This window comes from Columba livia, chromosome 9, assembly GCF_036013475.1.
Source record: "Columba livia isolate bColLiv1 breed racing homer chromosome 9, bColLiv1.pat.W.v2, whole genome shotgun sequence".
In the NCBI taxonomy this organism is placed as follows: domain Eukaryota; kingdom Metazoa; phylum Chordata; class Aves; order Columbiformes; family Columbidae; genus Columba; species Columba livia.
This window is the reverse complement of record NC_088610.1, coordinates 6404597-6423690: the sequence shown is the minus strand read 5'-3', so window position 1 is coordinate 6423690 and position 19094 is coordinate 6404597. Positions and strand designations below refer to the sequence as shown.

The following is a 19094-nucleotide window of genomic DNA, read 5'->3' as shown; positions in this document are numbered from 1 at the left end:
AGGGAGAACAAAACTTCTCCATCCCACATACCCCCAGACTAACAATCTGCCTTCAGCTCTTGGCCTCCTCGAGGAGATTCCCAACCAGGGGTCCTCCGGGTGCCACAATTTATGGTCTTTAGTGAGGTGATGACGTACCCACAGAAAACCCCCCTGAGACCAGCCAACTCATTTCATGTGGGGCAGGAAACAGCCATAAGGTAGGTCACACTTTCGCTTCTTAATGACCTGAGTTAGCCACGGACTAATGACCTGCAGCAGAAGACTTGATGGCTCATTATCAATTCTTCAGCCATTTCAGTCCATAGAGACTTTACTTTGTACGTTTATCATGAACAAGCTGCATTCTCTTTGAACTGCTTCTCAAATAAAGGTAAATTTGCTTTGTTTTTATATAGGATTACTAATTTTTGAGGGTTTGGCTAGTAGCCACATCATTGTCTACAGTTTTTCAGAGAGAGGCTGAGCTTTGCTGTCCACTTGTACAGTTCCTAGCACACTAAAGGCTCTTTCACAACCTAAGAAATAACTATGACCCTCATGGATTATTTTTTTTCCATTAATATGTTAATTTTTAAACATGCTGAAGAATCCTGTAGAATATAGAATACAGCTGTACTTTAGAAAGAGATATCCATGATATTTCATTATCATATTTCACTCCTCTTAGAAGACAGCAGGAAACTGCCAGCTTTAATTTCCTGACTGTTGGGATAAAACCTAATTCCAGACATGGCCTGAAACACACCTTTCCTTCACAGCACACAGGTGATCATGGAAATCCCTTTGCTAAAACGGTATTCTGCACTTATTGTCCATTAAATGACTTCTGCATCAAATCTGTTTAAAAGTAAATACACGTCTAGGTTGACTCAATTCAAGCTAAACCAGGGACTTAAAAACACTAAGTCATGCTGCTTGCTGTCTGTTCTAGCTGGCATTTTGTCACCCACAGTAACAAAAGGTAATTTTGGGTTGGATGTGAGATTTAGATCACATCTGTGAAGCAGTGTTGGTCTCTGAAGAGACTGTGCTTCAGAAACACCCGTGATGCAAAGTCTCGTCCACTCTTGTGTGTATAAGGGAAAAAAGCAATGTGAGTCTCCTGCCTCCTGGCACATGTGGGTACCAGGTGCTCAGGGTTTACAGGAGTGCAACCTGCCCTCATTCCTGACTGCTACATCTACTTCATCTCCATTAAGAGATGTGCACTCAAGACTTCACAAGACTAAGATCCCAGGCATAAAAAGATCTATGCGCTTATCTTCAGAAAACATTTTTTCCACAATTACTGCAGAGCAGGATGTGGATCACATCAACAGTAGAAAGAATCAAACTTTTGCATTCATTTACACAGCCTTCCAAATGCTGAAAAGCAATTTAAACCAGCTCACAGCCTCTGTGTCCCTCTTTTCTCTTGCCGTTCTCATGGCTGGAGATAAATGCATGTGGACATGTTATATTTGCACTCCAGCCACTCACTGGCCTCTTTTTCTCTTACCACTCTGAAGCTGCGGGCCAAAATTTACCCTGTAGGTTGTGTTTAGACTATCCTTATAAATTTGCTCTCCAAACTCTTGCTCTGCAAGGATGTCAGCAGTAACGGGACACCCTAAAACAGGGGCGTCAAACCCATTTTTACCAGGGGTCACGTCAGCCTTCAAATGTAACTACTCCTACATATATACAGTCCTAAAATTACGTTCAGCCCTTTGAAGGCAACTGCGAGGCTGATGTGGCCCCTGGTGAAAATACGTTTGACACCCTTGTCCTAAAAGAAAGCTAGACGGCGGTGGCAAGCATTGACAGAAGTGAGACTGAAGAAACAGGCTCTGAAAGCCATTTATCAGGGTAATTAAAGCCCCTGGGGAGCAGAGGGAGGGTGACTCCCCTTGCGGCAGGCCACAAGATGGCAGCTGGATATAGATGGTGCCGCACCATGACCTCCCTGAGCGGCGGCTGCTCCCAGCCTTGGAGGCTGCGTGCAAATGCTGGAATATGGCTGGAACATAAAAAATAATACCTTGAACTACAATGGAGAAAAGGGTCCCCATCATATCTCTGTTCTTCCTGCTTTTGTGAGTGGTTACGTAACGGAAAATGACTGTCGGCTCATCAGTCGTTGAGAATCTAACCTACTATTTTCTGACCCAGATGTCATTCAGATGAGGACGTGTGCTATCTTGCACCAGAAACCCTGCCTTTAAACAAAAGACATGATGACACATCACATTACATGGCAAAATTACGATGTAATTATGGTCTTGTAATAATAATATGCATCTTTTAACGATAACATTTTCAGAAGAGACCGAGGAATACAGACAAAATATGACAACTTTCATTTTCTTTTTCTGGTGGTAATTCAGATGAAACTAAGAGGCTACCTGAGTGTCTTAGAGGCTATGGAAATGCCTGATGAAGACTGAAATGCAATGCAGAATATGTTCAGTTTACAGACACTAGAGCTGTTTAGCACACAGAGCCATGTCAAAGGAAACAAAGACACCATGAACTGAAGGAAGTCATTCCTGGACAATCCCCTTAACTGAAGGCTCTATGAATCTACCACACTTTCCCATATCTTTCTTGGATTACTACCTGCTAAACCCATGTCCTGCCTCTCATGAAGTAAAATTAGTTAACATCTTTGACAGCATTCAGACACCAAGTCCTAGTGAAGGACTTTCAGCTTATGAATGGAAGCCTAATATAGATGCAAAGCGAGTGAGTGGAAAGGTCGACAGAGCCTTAACAAATTAAATATTAGTGCCACTTATTGTTCTTTAGTCTTAACTGTGACACAGCATCTCAAAGAACCATTGGAGATGAAGGCTTCTCTGTGGGGGGCACTCATAACTGCTGCTCTTAATCACCTGCTGTCTGAAGGACTATGCAGATTAAGTGCCCTGCAAACAGGGTGAAAGGGGAAAAAAGAGAGTTTGGAAAGGCAAAATGATGTGCCACAGGTCTCACGAGAGGTTAGGGTGAGAAGCAGGAAAGGAAGTCAAGCATCCTGCTTGTTGGCCTTGCTCCTCAGCCCAACTCTGCACCAGCTCTCCCATTGTCAAAGTCCGGGCACACAGCAAACACAGAGGGAAACTACATACCCTGAATGATCAGCTCTGAGTCAAATCAAGGTCCCCTTATTGCACAAACTAAGTATTTTCAACAGGACCATCTTAGTACCTCTCTTATCCCCATGTGCATCGCTACAGCACACCAGAATTACACAAGGAGACTGATATGTTACTGAATACACGAAACTGGTGTAAAATACCAATGAAAGTTTCTTCCCACTAGTCAGGGAAACTCCTCTGCTGTGGGGAGTGACTCAGCTGGGACATAGTCCAGAAGGCAACAGGAGATGAGGGGCCCTGATGGCACTTTTCCAGTCTTAATCAGCACTGTCTGCGTTGGTGACAGACTGATAAGCTGCCAGAAGTCATTTCTTTCTGTAAGACTGAAACAGTGGTCCAGAACGGTTGTGGTCTTCATGTGTGCATATTTTTTATTTTATTTTTTTTTTTTTAATGCAAAATCAAGAACTTTAATTTCCCATGGTGGCCAACAAACAGTTTTCACAGTTTCATCCTAATCTCCTGTAAATACCCATTTCTCCTTCTCCAATCTTACCCAATTTACACTCCACAAAGTATTATATTTTTTTCCTTTGACAAATCAGACATGCCCATCTACAATAGCACAATTATCAATGGGGAGGGCTGTGAAAGACAGAAACCATCCCGCACAGTGCATAACACATTTGGGAAACCTTTCTAATAAAAAGGGATTTGATTAAAGACAAGCCAACTACCACAGATCAGCAACTGAATCAGCAGTAAAGAAGGAAAAGTAGCTTAGCCCTAAGACACTTCAATTTGCTGATCTGCCAAGGACTTCCAAGGAGAAGTCACTCCATAACCTACAGTAGGGTAGGAGGGGATATTTACCAAAGATCAGGGTGCTTAGACTTATTATGGTAGTGTGACCTTTCACCAAAACTAAGTTAGGCAGAATACCCAGCACGCATGTTTAACTACAAAAAATTCACAGTATTTTTTTTTTTAATTATTATGCTTAGTGATGTTATTTCCATGCTTAAGCACCACCTCGCCAATGGCAACTAGAGTATTTCCCAGTGACCGGACCATGCTGCTGTGTTAAGTCTACGCAACAAACAGCTGCAAACTGCGACCTTGCTCCAAAGCATGTCTCCAGCACGGTTCTTCTGGCCCTCACCATGCACCTGGGCTCCTTGGGAACACAATGTGAACCTTGCCGTGCTGCCAGCTGCGTGTGCTCATGTGAGCAATCACTGGTCAGAATGGTTCCCCTGACTCTGAAACCACCGTCAGTAATTTCCACCCGGGGAAGCTGCAGAGAGGTGCAGTGAGCACAGACCTGATGGAAGTGCTGGCTGTCCTGCTCCTGAACTCAGCTCACCTGGTCTGCCAGCAGCACCCACCAGCAATTCCAGGGCAAAGAGACAACTTTGGTGGCTCCTGCTCCTCTTCCCTCTCCAGGAACCTTCACTTTGCCCACACTGACTCCACAATCAAGACAACTTGATCAAAAACCAGAGATATGGAAAGTGGAACTGCAGAAGGAAGATGGTTACAGAAAAGACCCCAGAGTGCTGACAGGCCAAGTAAAATGACCTTTCTCAAGCCTGACAGTTCAAACATAATTATTCCAACAAATTATTTTCATGACTTAATATAACGCCTTGCAGCTTTCTAGCAAGGTTAATTAGATTCCTCAATTCAAAACCTATCTGCTCTTAACAAACTTTTAATATAGTGAAATCCAGTTTTCTAAATTCAAACTAATAAAAGTGATTAGCTGACAGCTATCTGGTATGCTACAATTACCATGGCATTTAGACCTCGGGCAGAAGATATTTAATGCAAATCAGAGTCAACGTCTATGCCCATTTGTCCTTTTTCTGATTATTTGATCAATGTGCCATACGAATCTTGTACAATCCACGCTACCATGCTAAACAAATAAAGAACAAAGGCAGAGATATCGGTTGAGACAGTTAACCAAAGTTGAAAGACTCTTTTTTTCCTCCCACACTTAATTTGTTCTTTCCATATGAGCATGAAGTTACTGAAAGGCAATGGCTGACAGCTCAAGTAGATTGGTATTTAGCTCTGACGCAGCCAGAATTAGTACAAAACTCCCGGCCTGCACTGCCATATCAAAAAGCCTCTCACACTGTGACTCCAAAGACCTTTCCCTGGGAGCAGCTCAGGCTGGAACAAACCTCAGAGGATGAGGGCAGCCCACCTCTTTGATTTTATCCAACCATAAAAAGCAGTTGTGCTCCAGAACTGCTGGTTCTATGTTTTTCTTGGTAGGTATACAATTAGTTGTGGTCGTGTCTCCCGAACGGCTGCATGGGGCACAGCATGCTTAGAGAGCTGAGAAGTTCGGCCCAAGACACACTTCTTCTGCACATCAAGAATGCCAAGACTGGACACCACTTCAATTAGAAAATCAATTAGGTGCAGCTTGTAGTTAAACATCACCTGCCCAAGGTAGGACAACAGTGGTTGGTTGGTTTTCATCTTCCAGCTTGCATCATGCATGATTATTCCATCTTTCATCATGCTACCGCTTATATAAACAATACTGACAAAATTTCTGAATGCTTTGGAACCTCCTTTCCATTTTCTTGTCTCCTGATGAACTAAGAGCTATTGGCATGCCATTGGTTTGACCTCCCATCTGATAGTCAAACTGATGACCCAACGTTGAGACACTTTGTGTTCCAACCTTTTGAGCTATGGATGAAAAAACTTTGACATATCACACTCAGAGAGAGCACAGCCATCTTAGTGATACAGTATTAGTCTGCAAAACCCGAGTATTTCAGCTTCATAAATATAAGTGCTTAACAAAACTAAAACTCCACTTCAGGAAGCAATTTCTGAGCTGTGAGGAAAATTAATCACTAGAACAGCTTATCAGGGTAGGTGGTTGACTCACTATTGCTTGAAGTCTTTAAGACAAGATTAGATTTTTTTTTTTAAAGTCATGATTCAATCATGTTTCTGGGAGAAACCGAGAGTAGGCAGTATAATGGTCCTTTCTGACCTTGGATCCTGTGAATCTCCAAGTTCTTTGTTCACCTGCCTACCTTCTTGGGCTATGAGAACTGGTTGGGCTTTGGTCCATCAACCAGCTCCTGCTACTCACAGCTCTGCATTAAGAAAATCAGTATAATCAAATCTCATGCTTCAGGGCTTCAGCCATCTGACTGAAAGGAGCGGGAAAAAGGTTTGTCCCTCTTGCCCACCCACGCTAATGGCTAAATACATGTTACGTTCATTTGGCTGTTGTTTGGCTTTTAAAACATTGGAGAGTGAACATAAATAGATATGGGCAGAGACGAAGTCAAACACAGCAGCACAGAAAATGCTCTCTGGTTACTCTCTCTTCAGTTATTCATTCTTGCTCACATCTCAGATCTGTGCTAGTCATCAACTCTGATGACTATCAGTGTTCACAGAGAAGACATTACAGCTGTGAGGGTGGAGACTGTAGAAGGTACTGATGGAGAACAGGAACTGGTATCAACCCCATCTACAAGGGCAACATTTGTTTGATGAGAACCTCTTGACCTTCTCATGTAATCAGATCCTTGTCACGGCAAGATCCTTGCTTATTACTGAAACCTTGGTCCCAACTTGCTTTCTGATTAAACCAAACCACAAAAGTTTCTGTCAGCCAGAAATGTTTTGGTCCAACCAACATCTACAGCAAACAGACCTAGGGGGAAACCTAAATAAAGTTTTTAAGAAATGATGAAATAAAGGAAGATAACACAAAATGAATGGCCTATCCCAGAGCATAATTCCACAAATAAGGCACAAATACTATCACCCAAGCCTGTAAGAAACTAAGCATACAGACAAGATACATCAAGTATGCTCGAGGCTCCTGACTAATGCAGAGCTCAGAGGCCACACCACCCATGTTTTACACAAAGGCAAGATATATATTCTACACATACAGATGCCTAAAATAATTCTATTCTATGCCACTTAAAAAGGAAATCAGATGCTTATCTTTTCCTGGGCAAGAAAGACGACATGGTTTCAATGAGCTCATCAGCTCAGATTTGTCTTCCTTGTATTTGATGGACCCAGTTGTGGGCTAACGAGTCCACAAGTAAAACCAACCTGATTGACTCAAAATGGATTTTGTTTTAATCTATACCAGCACACAGGAAAGGAAAATCCATGTCTTGGGAGCAGAACATATCTACACTGCCAAGTTTTTTGCATCTGCAATGAGAAGGGATGGGGCAGGTGGGCAAGACAGTCCAGTGCACCTGAATTCAGCCTGGTAGCCTAGAAGCTGCGGACAGGTGGTGTGAAAATGAACCAGATACTGAAAAATTCAACTTTATAACCACAAAGACTGTAAACATACAGCAAGTGAGCATGAGATTTACGCCGAAATTACAGAGGAAGTCCTATGGATGATTACACTTCCAGCCCAAGCATGGAAAGCAAATCCATCAAGACGAATATCACTACATTAACAGCCCAGCTGTCAGGCCCCCCTGTTATAGAACCTGGTAAATACAGAAAGGAGCTACAGACTGATACAACATGATCTGGCACTGCTCACCAAAGTAGTCATCAGAAGGAGGATTCTCCATGTCATACAGCATTTTCTTGGTCAGATGTTCCAGCTCGTCCTCAGGCCTGAAGGCAGGAGTGCTTGATGCAGGTCCAGAGCTTGGATACCCACTCTGAAAAAAAGAATGAACAGCCTGTGATGTGGTATAAAAGCATTTGTACACAGTAGTACAGTCTACTGGCTGTTCAGTGTTGAACTTCATTCTTTGTCTTATTTTTGCTGTTTTAAAAACCCAGGAGATTCGCACAAGTAAACATCTCATTTAATGAAAATAGACTCCTGAAAACATCCAGTAGTGCTATATATCCTCCTGGAATGAGAAGTATTCTGTGCCTCATAATTAGGTGTGTTCTGGGTAGCACACAATAACAAATAAAGCAGAAAATTATTCCAAGGATAACTCGATACAAACATTTTCCAACACTGAAAAAGGCTTTGGAAGCATTTCAGTTGGGTTTTGGCAAAAGATTCCATCACTTAACAACACGATATAAAAGATGCTAGAACAATCATTCCTACAGTGGTAGAGTATATGGACAAAGACAGATAATCCCGAGCTGCTATTTATGTTCTCTTCTTGTTTGTTTTGACACAAATCCTACTGTTAACATTAGTCAGAGCAGGAGCTGGTCCACAGATTTTTTAGTACTAGGGATACAAAGGTTTCAACATGTGCTTAGAAACTGAGACCTCTTGGCCTTCATGTGCTAACAGCTGGTGTACAGTATTTGCAGTCTGTCTCAGTGAGTCTTCTCCCTGGGAAACAGCAGAAGTACTGGCATATTTTGAGAAGCACAGAAATAGTCCCATGCCTAGAAATTCCTTAGAAGAAGTTAAGATTGGTGTCCGTAATGAGAAACTCGGTTATTTCAGGATTAAAACATGCTGACACCAGCTTTCCTTGTGTGTGCTGCTTTCTTGAAAGACTTGCATGCAAAAACTAACTTATTTATGACATGCAGCATTTCAGTAAAGCAAGTGATTTTATTGACTAATTGCTGCCTTCATCAAGGATTGGACCTTAGATATGAAACTTATGAGCCTTAATCTACAAGGAAGCATTTTCCCATCCCCCATGCCTACTTAAATGGGAAGAAAAGGTAAAATCACTGGAGAAACAATACACTGGCCACCTCTGTCTAGTTTATAGAAACTACATCTGACGTGATGAATCTTTATTGAGCCAGTCATGTTCGACAGAGGAAAGCAGCTTTAAAGCACTGCAAGAGAATTAACACTTTCACGCTTTTTTTCTTTCAGGCAAGAAGGAGATTTCAAATGAGACATCCATCAACGCAGAGAAGGTCTCAGAACGGCGCTTAGCAATAACACTTCAGTCACCCACTCCCAGAAAGCAAACACTTGCATGTTTCTGACCTTGTCATATTTATTTTTCTAGGGCTCACGCTAAGCTGCACCCCATCGCCCCCGTGACCCGTCGACCTGATCCCCTCACAATCGCTGCACCCCGAGCACAGCAGCTGATTGCGCTCCCTGGCAGTGCTGGGTTTGCTGTGCGCACACACAACCGAGCAGTTCAGCCCAGTGGGTGACACAGCCCCTGGAAGAATGGGCACCCAGAATAAGCCCCAGGCCCGAGGAGTTTCCCTGGGGGGCTGTGAGATGTCTGTTTGCCATACATTCAGCCTCCCTGCCTGAGAATATAGATTGGACCTACCATATCTTCAGGTTTTACCATATATGCATTATTTTTCTACTGAGGGTTTTTTTTTTGCTGAGCAATATTCAAGGATTTTATGCATATGCCTAGGATTCCTAGATGCCTAGCAGCGGTTTTGAGGAAGCTGCTGAACATCTGGAAATCCTGAATGTCCACACACATCTCAGTACGCTTTATTGTACAAATGCACACACGCTGATTCTTTTGGGCTATAACAACTTATTTTTTCATATGGGGAGACAGGTCTGTATGGTGCACAGGACTTGCATTTGCTTCTGAAGTCACGTAAGTGCTATCTCTGTGGGATATATCATTTGGGTGGGGATAAGGCCACTCATAAGACTAGGAGTTTCAGAGCCAGCTACTTGACCCAGCACAGCCAGATGCCCTTGGCCAGTGCTTTGTGGCTGTTTTTAGAAGGCTCGTCAACAACTATTTCATTAGAAATAATAAATAGCATAACCCTAAAAGAAAAAGGTTTATTAATAAGCTGATTAAAGGTGTCAAATGTAAAGCATTTCATCTTGGAACAATCTATTTTTTTTCCTTTGCTCTCCTGTTCTAGGAGCTGATCATGAATCTCACCTGAACATATACACAGCAAGTGCAGCCAAGGATTTATTAGCTTGAGAAATCAACCTGGCAACTGAACCTCTTAAAACATTATTCCATCTACTGTATCTATTTCAGTTTCCATGCAGAAAGGAATTACCATTGCCACCACATCGGCTGAGACTCCTTCTCTAGACTTTGCATGGAGAAGATGGTACAGCACGAAGGTGACGATGACCCCCATCCCTACACTTCCCTCATTAGTAATTACCAGTGCAGCATGAACATGTGGAAGTGCCATGTTCCAGCCAAAATCTAAAGATTTTCAGTTCTGTCTGACTTTGGTTTTGGAGGCCATCTTGCTTTGCACACACAATAAACAGGCTGCTCTTGTATTTTATTTTCACTGTATTTTTCCAAACCAGGCAAATTTCTTATCCAGTACCCAATGTCAGCAAAAATAACAAATACCAACCACAATGTTATGAGATGCCTATTTTGACTAAAATGCTATGCATTTTTGGCAAATATTTAAGTGGTGCTAGGCACATATTTTTCCTCCTTGCATGGTGCATGCTGACAGCATGCCTCCAGGAAAATGCACTTCATACATATGAACACGCTGTTGGGTTTGCTGGGACATGCACAAACACAAACATAGAAAGAAAAGCATATCTTTAGTCCAATCCAAAATGCTTGTTTCAGCAAAACAGTTTCCTTCCTCCTCCTTTGTTAGGTCAGGAGAAAAATATAACTCTGGCTTTCCTTTAAAAAAAAGAGTTGTATTGTTGTTTATTAAACTTCCTCTGTTTTGTCATGATCTGTACAATGATCAAGGCTGTCTAGAAATCCAATTTGCTATCTAATCTGCCACAGTTATCTTCACATGTTCTTCTTTCTCCACAATGCCTCCATGCACACAAATATAAACTTCCTGAGCTAGACACAGCTCAAAGGTGGGGTCTGTGCTGAACTGCAACACAACCTCCCAAATTCCCTGAGCCCACCTCCGTCTGGCTAACCACAGCAATATCAGGGATGATAAACCGACCCGTGAAAATGGAAAAGTGCCTTGGTCAGCTAAAAGCCATTGGGAGGGACCATGCTTTGGGCACAGGAGCACCTGAGTCCAAGCTTTGCTACTGTCATCAGATCCTGAACAACCTTGGTGAAGAGCATGACAACTGCAGTCACATGTGCAGATGCAAATGCATTCATGAATAAACGCTGCCCTGCATGTTTAGTTAATGGGATGTTTAGGAAAATGCCAGCATTCCCAGGGTTAAACCCCGTGGCAGAAAATATCTTCATGCTACAAATGAAAGGAAGTGAGTTAATCGTTTGTGCCACTCTCAAAGCACTGAAACAACATCTGGCTCATCTTCCTCATTAAAGTTCGGTTCCTAAAAAGCCAGGTCAAAAGAAGCGCTCGCGTGGAATCACTGCATAATTATTTTGGTACACGAAGTTGGTATTTCAGCGCTCCTCTGGTGCGTTTTCTACTCCAGACCTCACTGGTAATCAGCTGTGAGTGCATTCGCCAACATGAACCTTCCCCATCCTTGTATAACTTTTATCCGAATGGGCAAAAACCACAGTGTAAAATCTGCAGAGACGTCTGAAGATGATGCTGTGATGAACGCACCGTCATTCAGAGTGCACTGTACGTGGTCATTCTTCTTGTCCATTTGCAAACGTTGTAAAAGAAGCTGCTTCTCTCTGAAAGAAAATAACTTCAATTATGTGTTCCCAATTACAGAAACGTGGAAATTATCTTCTTTTCAGAAGGTAGAATTAGCCCAATTTGGAACTGAAAGGGAGCCAGAAACATCTTTCACTGATACTTACTTTCCCTTTCATTTTTTTCTTCTTGTTCATCTGCATAAAGTTAGCACTTTCCTTTCACTTCACTCACCAAAACTCATCATCAGTTAAATAAACAGTTAAATAGAACTGCAGCACATTTTTTATTAAATGGCCTGACAAAGACCATACTTTTTTCATTTAAGTTATTGACTGTCCAAAACAATCGCAAAGTTTCAGACCAAAAAATCCAGCATGGTGCCGCATCTCTCATGAGTCAAGCTCCCAAAGAAATATCAAGATTGCCTGCAGCTGCAATTCAGTTTATAATTAAGGCCAACTGATCTCTCTTACAGAGGAGATGCACTTGAAAAAGAAATATTTTAATTCTTTATTTATTTTCCCAGTGAAAAGTTACAGCTGCCAGAGTACATACAGATTCCTGAAAAGACAATTCTGCCTGGATTCCCTGCGACACGCACATTCCTGGGTTTACTCCTGGTCAGAGAGTAATTCATTGCGATGCTCTGCAGAAGCTGCCCTGCATGAGAAGATACCCACCGACAGCCAGTGCCCTCCTGCCCACACCAGCAACCCAGAATCACAAGTTTTTGGGTGAGCAGGAGCAAGGTCTCCTACAGGACAAGCGCCCGGTCCCCTCGCTGCCTGCCTGCCCCGCCACCACCTCCCACAGCAAACCAGCAACCCAGAATGGGTCCGGCAGCAGAGCCCTCATCTGTTAGACACCAGCTTGCTTGGAAATGGGATAGTTTTGTAACTACTTCAAAGCTCTAGAGGATATTTTTCTTTCTTTTTAAATTTCATTATTGTAACTGTATCCTCACTTAGCTATCCAGGCACATTCCCAGTCCTATTCTAATCCTGCAAAGCTCTTGGTTTCAACAGTCTCTTGTGACAGTAAATTACACAGAATTTAAGTAACAATAATAAAAAAATATATATATTTTTTCTGTTTTAACTTCACAGCCTGCAATTTTGCCAAACGTCTCTTTTTCTCACTCTGTGAAACTGGGGTGCAGACAGGTGGAAGAGGAGCATCTTGTCTGATATGTTTAAAAGAAAGACAATAGAGCCAGAATGTAAAACCATTAAATAGTTGAGAAGTTCCCAGGACTTCTGAAAATCAGAATGCTCATACAAATGCCTGTTTTGACTCTCCGGAGTCCAGTTTTTAGATTACAGTCATGAAAACAAAATCTTGGTCTCTGTATTGATACTGAATTCAATAAGATCACCATACACGCACCCTAATTACTCTGTAAAACGAGTATAACAATATTTCTCTCTTAATTAATCAGTGCCCGCAAAGCTCTCCAAGCTTCTGCAATGTGACTCCACAGACATAGAATGTTCTATTAATCATCAAGCACAGTAATAAATCAGCATGACTGTTTTATCCTTGGATTGTTTGTATTCTACCATATGCAAACAGACTGTAGCTTTTCTTGCTCTCTTCATGTTCTCACTAGTGTTTTGAATCTGGAAGGGCTGGTTATTTTTGCTAGGTGTTATAAAAGCTGGATGATCTGTAAACTGCTATCTGCTGCTTGCTTCTGCATTGAGCACGACTGTGTTAAATGAGAGTTTCCACTTCTATTACGGAGAGCTGCTGTTTCTGCAAAGCACTGGGGTTTGTTTATATATTCAGGGTTAACAGGAAATGAGCAAGATTTTTATGGAGCAACATTTGCTGTTTCTCATTAGAAAAAGCAAACCAAACAGATCTCCAAGTAATAAAATTTTGATATGTTATCTCAGGAAACAGTACATATAAACTATGTTTCAATTAAGAACACCTAGAAAACACTACATTTTCATGTCCTGTTGCTGCTGAAATGTATATAAAGAAACAAGTGCAGCGGTGCCTCATCTTGCCTGAGGCCTCTTGGCCCTATCATTACACAAATACTCTTCACTTGTCAAGGCTTATCTCATATGAAAAGGCGAGCAGGTTGTTTTGTTTTTTTCTGTTTTCCTATTAACCCCACTTACTTTGGTAATAGATATTTGAGGTACCCTTTAAAAAGGCCAGGAACTCAAGGCAAAAGCTGGATGGTGCTGCTGTGAGGGAGAATGAGGCATCACTGCTACACCAATAAAAGGATAGTGTATAATTTTAGTCCTATGTTTTTGGCTAGAAGAGCTTGGTCTGCTTCTCATAATTACATCAGGAGCTCCTACGCTTACTTGTCTATTTGTTTCAAGATTGAAGGCTTTATTTTGCTTTAAGCTGCTTGCCTTGACGCATCTCTCTGGGCTCAGACTCAAGCACTCTCTTACTCCCATGTATCATCAGCAGCACTAAAGACCCTATAGGCTGCTTATCCACTCCCCTCCTCTTTATGTCATAACACTGTAGGCTTTGGGGGCTGCCTTTAAAGTACTAATTAATTATTATATTTACAGCTATCAGCAGGTCAAAATCTGTGTTTCAGAGTAGGAGCTGTAAGCATCCATAGGAGATGACAGTCTCAAACCCTTAGTCCTGAGCTGTGTAGGGAAGTGCTGTAGGTGGGTTTGGATTTGCTTCTTGTCATCTTGGCTATACACCTTGGGGTACAGAGTGCCACCTAGGGCTTCTTGCTTGGGGAGATTATGAGCCTCAAGACCCTTACAGAGCTCCCTTGTGTAAATGCAAGGTAGCTCTACTGAAAGGCATGGAGCTGAGGGACTCTGGTCACAGCGAGCGGCTCCCCAAAACAGGGCTCATGGTCTCCCCACCCACTGAGCTGCATCCTCATCTTATAGGACAAGCAGAGGCACACACCTAGTAAAAACGGGAAGGCTCCAAAACTCATACTGATGAGAAGAGATTTGTTTGCTCACACAGCACACAACTAGCCCAGATGATGCATTGCCACAATAAAATTATCAAAAAAAGTACCCTCCTTCCAAAACCTGCCCTTCCAGAAGCAGCCCTAAAGCACAAGGAAATAACGGACTAGATGACCTCCAGAGATCCCTTCCAACCCAACCATTCTGCGGTTCTGTAATTGAGCTTTGTTCTGACTTAAGTTTTCAGTTTGCAAAGCACTTCGCAAAGGCAGCGTTCAACTGTTTCTACGATGAAGAGCGATAGCGCAGGCCGGGCTCACACACACCTCTGGCACAAAGCATCCTCCGGTGGACCAGAGCGATGGGGGAGCTCCCGCCATTCACTGTGCAGTGGGGGGGTTGGATGGGGTGTCTGTGCAATTGGCACCACCTGCCCTGCGGTTCAGGTTCATTGCCTATTTTGAAAAAATAGGCTGTCCCAGCTGCAGTGCTTTAGCAGGTAACAGAACCAGAAGTGCTGGGGCATCACTTGTTTCAAAAGAAAAATAAATCTCACTGTTTTAATGGTACTAATTTTGCATGTGAAACTTGCATTCATACTGTATTAACAGTTTAAATATAGCTTTCTTACCAGATGCCTGAATATGCTAGAAAAGATACTTAAAGTATGCAAATTGGGTTTCTGTTTTAATACACAAAGAAAGTTAAAATCACATCACTTTCCATCACCAAGACAGGTTTCAACCTAAGCTTTTTTCATGTGAAAACTATAACAGCAAACAAATGGTTAACCAAATGTGTTTAACTCACTATCTCTAGTCCCACTTTTAGTCAACTGTGACATGGGCCATTACACTTCCCAGGACACTGGTGACTTAAATGAAGACTACATATTTTGCTTAACATTAAAAGATTATATATTAAAATTACAGTAAAAACAAAACAAAACAAAAAAACAAAAACCAAAAACAAAATCCCACCACTTCTCAGACTGGAGTTGGTGTTTGGTTCAGCATCCATAGCATTGGAGGGCAGGATTCCTGAGGTTTATCCCCAGCAATATTCTTAACCAGTCTGATCCTGCACCCTGCTGTTATAAATGGTGTTCATAATGCTTGGCTCTCTCAAGAGAGTTTGAAAGTCTCAATGAACTCTTGATTACAAAATGCTTTGAGATCCTTGAATGAAAGACGCTGAAAGAGTACAAATGATGACTCTTATTATTTTTGGTAGCCAAAGTTGTGTCTCTTCCCACTCACATGTGCCTTCATTTTGTCTTTTAAAATAATATCTTCAAAACAAACACTGGTCTCCCACCACAGCCCTCAGCTGTCTTGTTGTATAAATAGAAGCGATAAGAATAATATTAGTGAAAACAATAATGTGGCAGAAGCAAATTACATTCCTGCTGGACACAGAAATCTCTTATCTCAGTACTGGAAGATTTCTCCATTTTACTCGTGTTCTGATCCCAGAATCACCTGTTCTCTTTTCCTCATGTGTAGCTGCTTTCACTCTAAGAGCTTTGCTGTTTTCCTTTTAGCTTGGCACGGGCCATGTTTATTGAAGTGGTTACTGGAGGGTCCCAACCCCTTTTAACAAAATGAGTACAAGTTCCTTTGGAAAGCAGATGGGGACCTCTGAAGACGTCAGAGAATGTAAGCGCTGAGTACGATCCTTCATTTGACTTTCAGTCTCTCAGGTGAGTCAGTCAGGGGAAAGGAGGCAGAAAAGTAACAGACAGTCCAGACATCTGGATTCTGCCCAGGTCATCTACCATGCTCACCCCTCAGGCAAGGCATGCTTCAAGGATGACAGAAAATACTCAAAATGACCCCTCTTATAGTGATGCAAGAGAAAAGACAATTTGTAAATGATAATGAGAAGATTACTACTCTTCAAAGTCAGAGGGAAAGCTCATTTGCTTGCACCTCCAGCACTTGTGGTGAGTATCGGGAGGGTACTGACACAGCTCAAGACAACATGTAAGCATTATCAGAGTTCGTCCACTAATTTCTCCCTCAAATAGAGCATCTCTATATTTTATACCACCTATATGTTTGGTTTTGTCGCTGAATTGCTTTATACACCTTTAAGAGACTGAAGCTTTACTGCATTTATAACAACTAATTCTCCTCATGAAGAGCCCTCTGCAGGTATCTCTAGGTCACCTGAATCTCAGCTCAGCCATCTAACAGCATGTCAAGTACCATTTGCAAAGATGTGTTATTTAATTCATGAGGAGCAGTTGCCTGGACCATCAGTGTTGAGGCTCTCAGCAGCTCACACCTACCACCTCCACCAGCAAGCCCTGGCCTCTCTGGTATCTCTAGCGCAAGCTATGACAACGGCCTCTTCACAAAATTACCAGACTGGAGCTGATGATAATGGCTAGTGACTAAAAATCCTAAAGATCCCTCTCACCTTTGTGAAATGGAGGTGTTCACCAAAAACGGGCAGTTTGCTTGCAGAGCTAATGCTACTTGCCCACATTAGAGTCTGGGACAATGTCTGGCAGCAAGCTCGTGGTGCAGCCGCATCCACAAGGCATTAGCTTTACTTGCAGGTGCTGCTGTGATGCTGAGCACTGTCAGGCAAATGATACGACTCACTGGCAGTACGGAAAAAGGTGGTGAAATTAAACGGTGCCATTGAAAATACACAAGAAAAAGAGAGAGTGAAAGGCTGCAGCCCACATTGAATGTCATCTCGATAGCCTAAGTACCGCTGCTTTCGCTATCAACGACCCTGGTATAATCAGAAATAATATTTTCAGAACAAAGCAATGCCAAATTCTATACTGAACTTGAGGGAAAAAGGCCAGGGCAGATGCCCTCATCTAGATTATAATTTATTTCACCCAATGTACTTATGAAAATGATCTCCTATTTGGCTCACAGCAGTAGAAATTTCTCAACAAAGTCATCACTCTTCTGTAATACAGTCCAGGGCAGCTAAGTATTACTCAGGTAAGAGTTCCAAGTCCCCCTTGAAACACTGTCTCTGCTCATGAACTTCCCACAATCAGAACGGGGTGGGAGCTGAGAAAAGGACAGCAAGAGATCAGGAATAATTTTCCCTCAGAGAGAACCACAGGCTGAGGACCCAGTATGTCCCACCTGGTGGCCAAATCACAGCAGAGAGGCGAGGAAGCAGGGATTATGGGCTACCAAGAAATGCCACAGGAAGCTTCATCACAGCTACTCAACCTTGCAACCTGCTGGAACAGCAGTGAAGATCTGAGCTGGCTGTGCTACTCACAGCGGTTGCAGATGCTACTCATTCTGCTTGTGGAGGGGGCAGGAGATGGCCCTTGGAGGAGAAGAGCCACAGAAGCAGGGAGGTCAAGGTCAATGCTGGAATCAGGGCTCTGGCAACGTGGGTAAAAAGCCAGAGGAAAGAGCAAATTAGCCTTTTCCAACACAAATATAACAATTAAAAAAGGCAGAACTACAAAGGCAGGAGCTCCCAGAGCTGGCAAGAACCTGCGGAGAGAGTTCTGTATGCACCCACTGCATGAAGGAGAGTGGCTGAGGGAAGATTCATGTGCAAAAGAGCTGGATGAAATGGAAGGATGGATAACACCATCCTCAGAGCAGGGACCAAGCAGGAAAGCAAGAGCAAATGAGAGGTATCAGCATCAGCTGATTTTAGTCTATCACTTTCCTTGTACAAGAACTATCTAATATTAACCAAAACCCTCCAGTTTCAGACTATAGGCTTCTGGACACACGCGCATGTGCGTTTTTGCTGGGGCATCAGGGAGGGTCGGCACCCAGAGAGCAGAACACTACACCCTCAGTCTCACTTGATTCCCATATGGAAGGGTTATAAGGGATTCAAATGTCATATACACCTCCCATTCGCTTCCCCTGCTGCACATAGTCCATGATCCCATATCCATCACAGGCACACTTTTCAGCCAAACAGAAAACTACTTTGTGGTCACGATGCTCCACACGTTAGGTGCATAGTTGCTTTTGCTGCAGGAATTGTGCTGTGCACTGCAGAAGTGCCTATAGTCTCCAAGCCAGCTCAGGTTAGGAATAAAGAGCAAGGAGAAGAAATTCCTCCTCAGTGCTGGAGCCAGAAGGGGATGTGGGGATCCCTGGAATCAGAGTGATTCTACTGCTTTCACATCAGCCTCTTAAAAAGCCCCAAGATATTGGCAGCCAAGTCGGCCTATGCACTGAGAAAGGGAATCTGAACTTCCCCAGCTGCAGCCTCTAAGGCTGCTGCCGGCCTGAGGGCGCAGCCACTGCCCTGACATACAGACCTAATGATTTGCGCTGTTCAAGGCATCAAATGCTTGAAGAAACTCGCCCTGCTCAGAAGGCCATGCTCAAGCTGTATTTCTGTGCCGTCTTTTGTGAGAGGCTGGGACTGACTTTGAGGAGGTCAGGAAGAGCCTGATGGCTCAATAAATAAGAGACACTTGGGAGAGTTAGCAGAACTGACAGCTCAACAAGATCCATGTTTAGCTGTCAAAACATTCCTACATGTACAGAGATGCAGCTAAGAAGGCTGTCCACATACCTCCTGGGCTAGAAACAAACTTATCTCGCTAATTGGTCAAGCAGTACTTCACGGAGAATGGAGCGAG

At 42.8% G+C, this 19094-nt stretch overlaps 1 protein-coding gene across 37 annotated transcripts in view; it reads right to left on the bottom strand.

Moving 5' to 3' along the window:
- Positions 1 to 19094, bottom strand: part of LPP (LIM domain containing preferred translocation partner in lipoma) — a 397232-nt gene that overhangs the window by 77729 nt on the left and 300409 nt on the right. For all 37 annotated transcript variants that reach the window (XM_065073609.1, XM_065073577.1, XM_065073576.1 and 34 more), the window contains one exon: positions 7648 to 7771. In XM_065073609.1, the coding sequence (XP_064929681.1) occupies positions 7648 to 7771 (124 nt within the window). The remainder of the gene's footprint in view (positions 1 to 7647; positions 7772 to 19094) is intronic.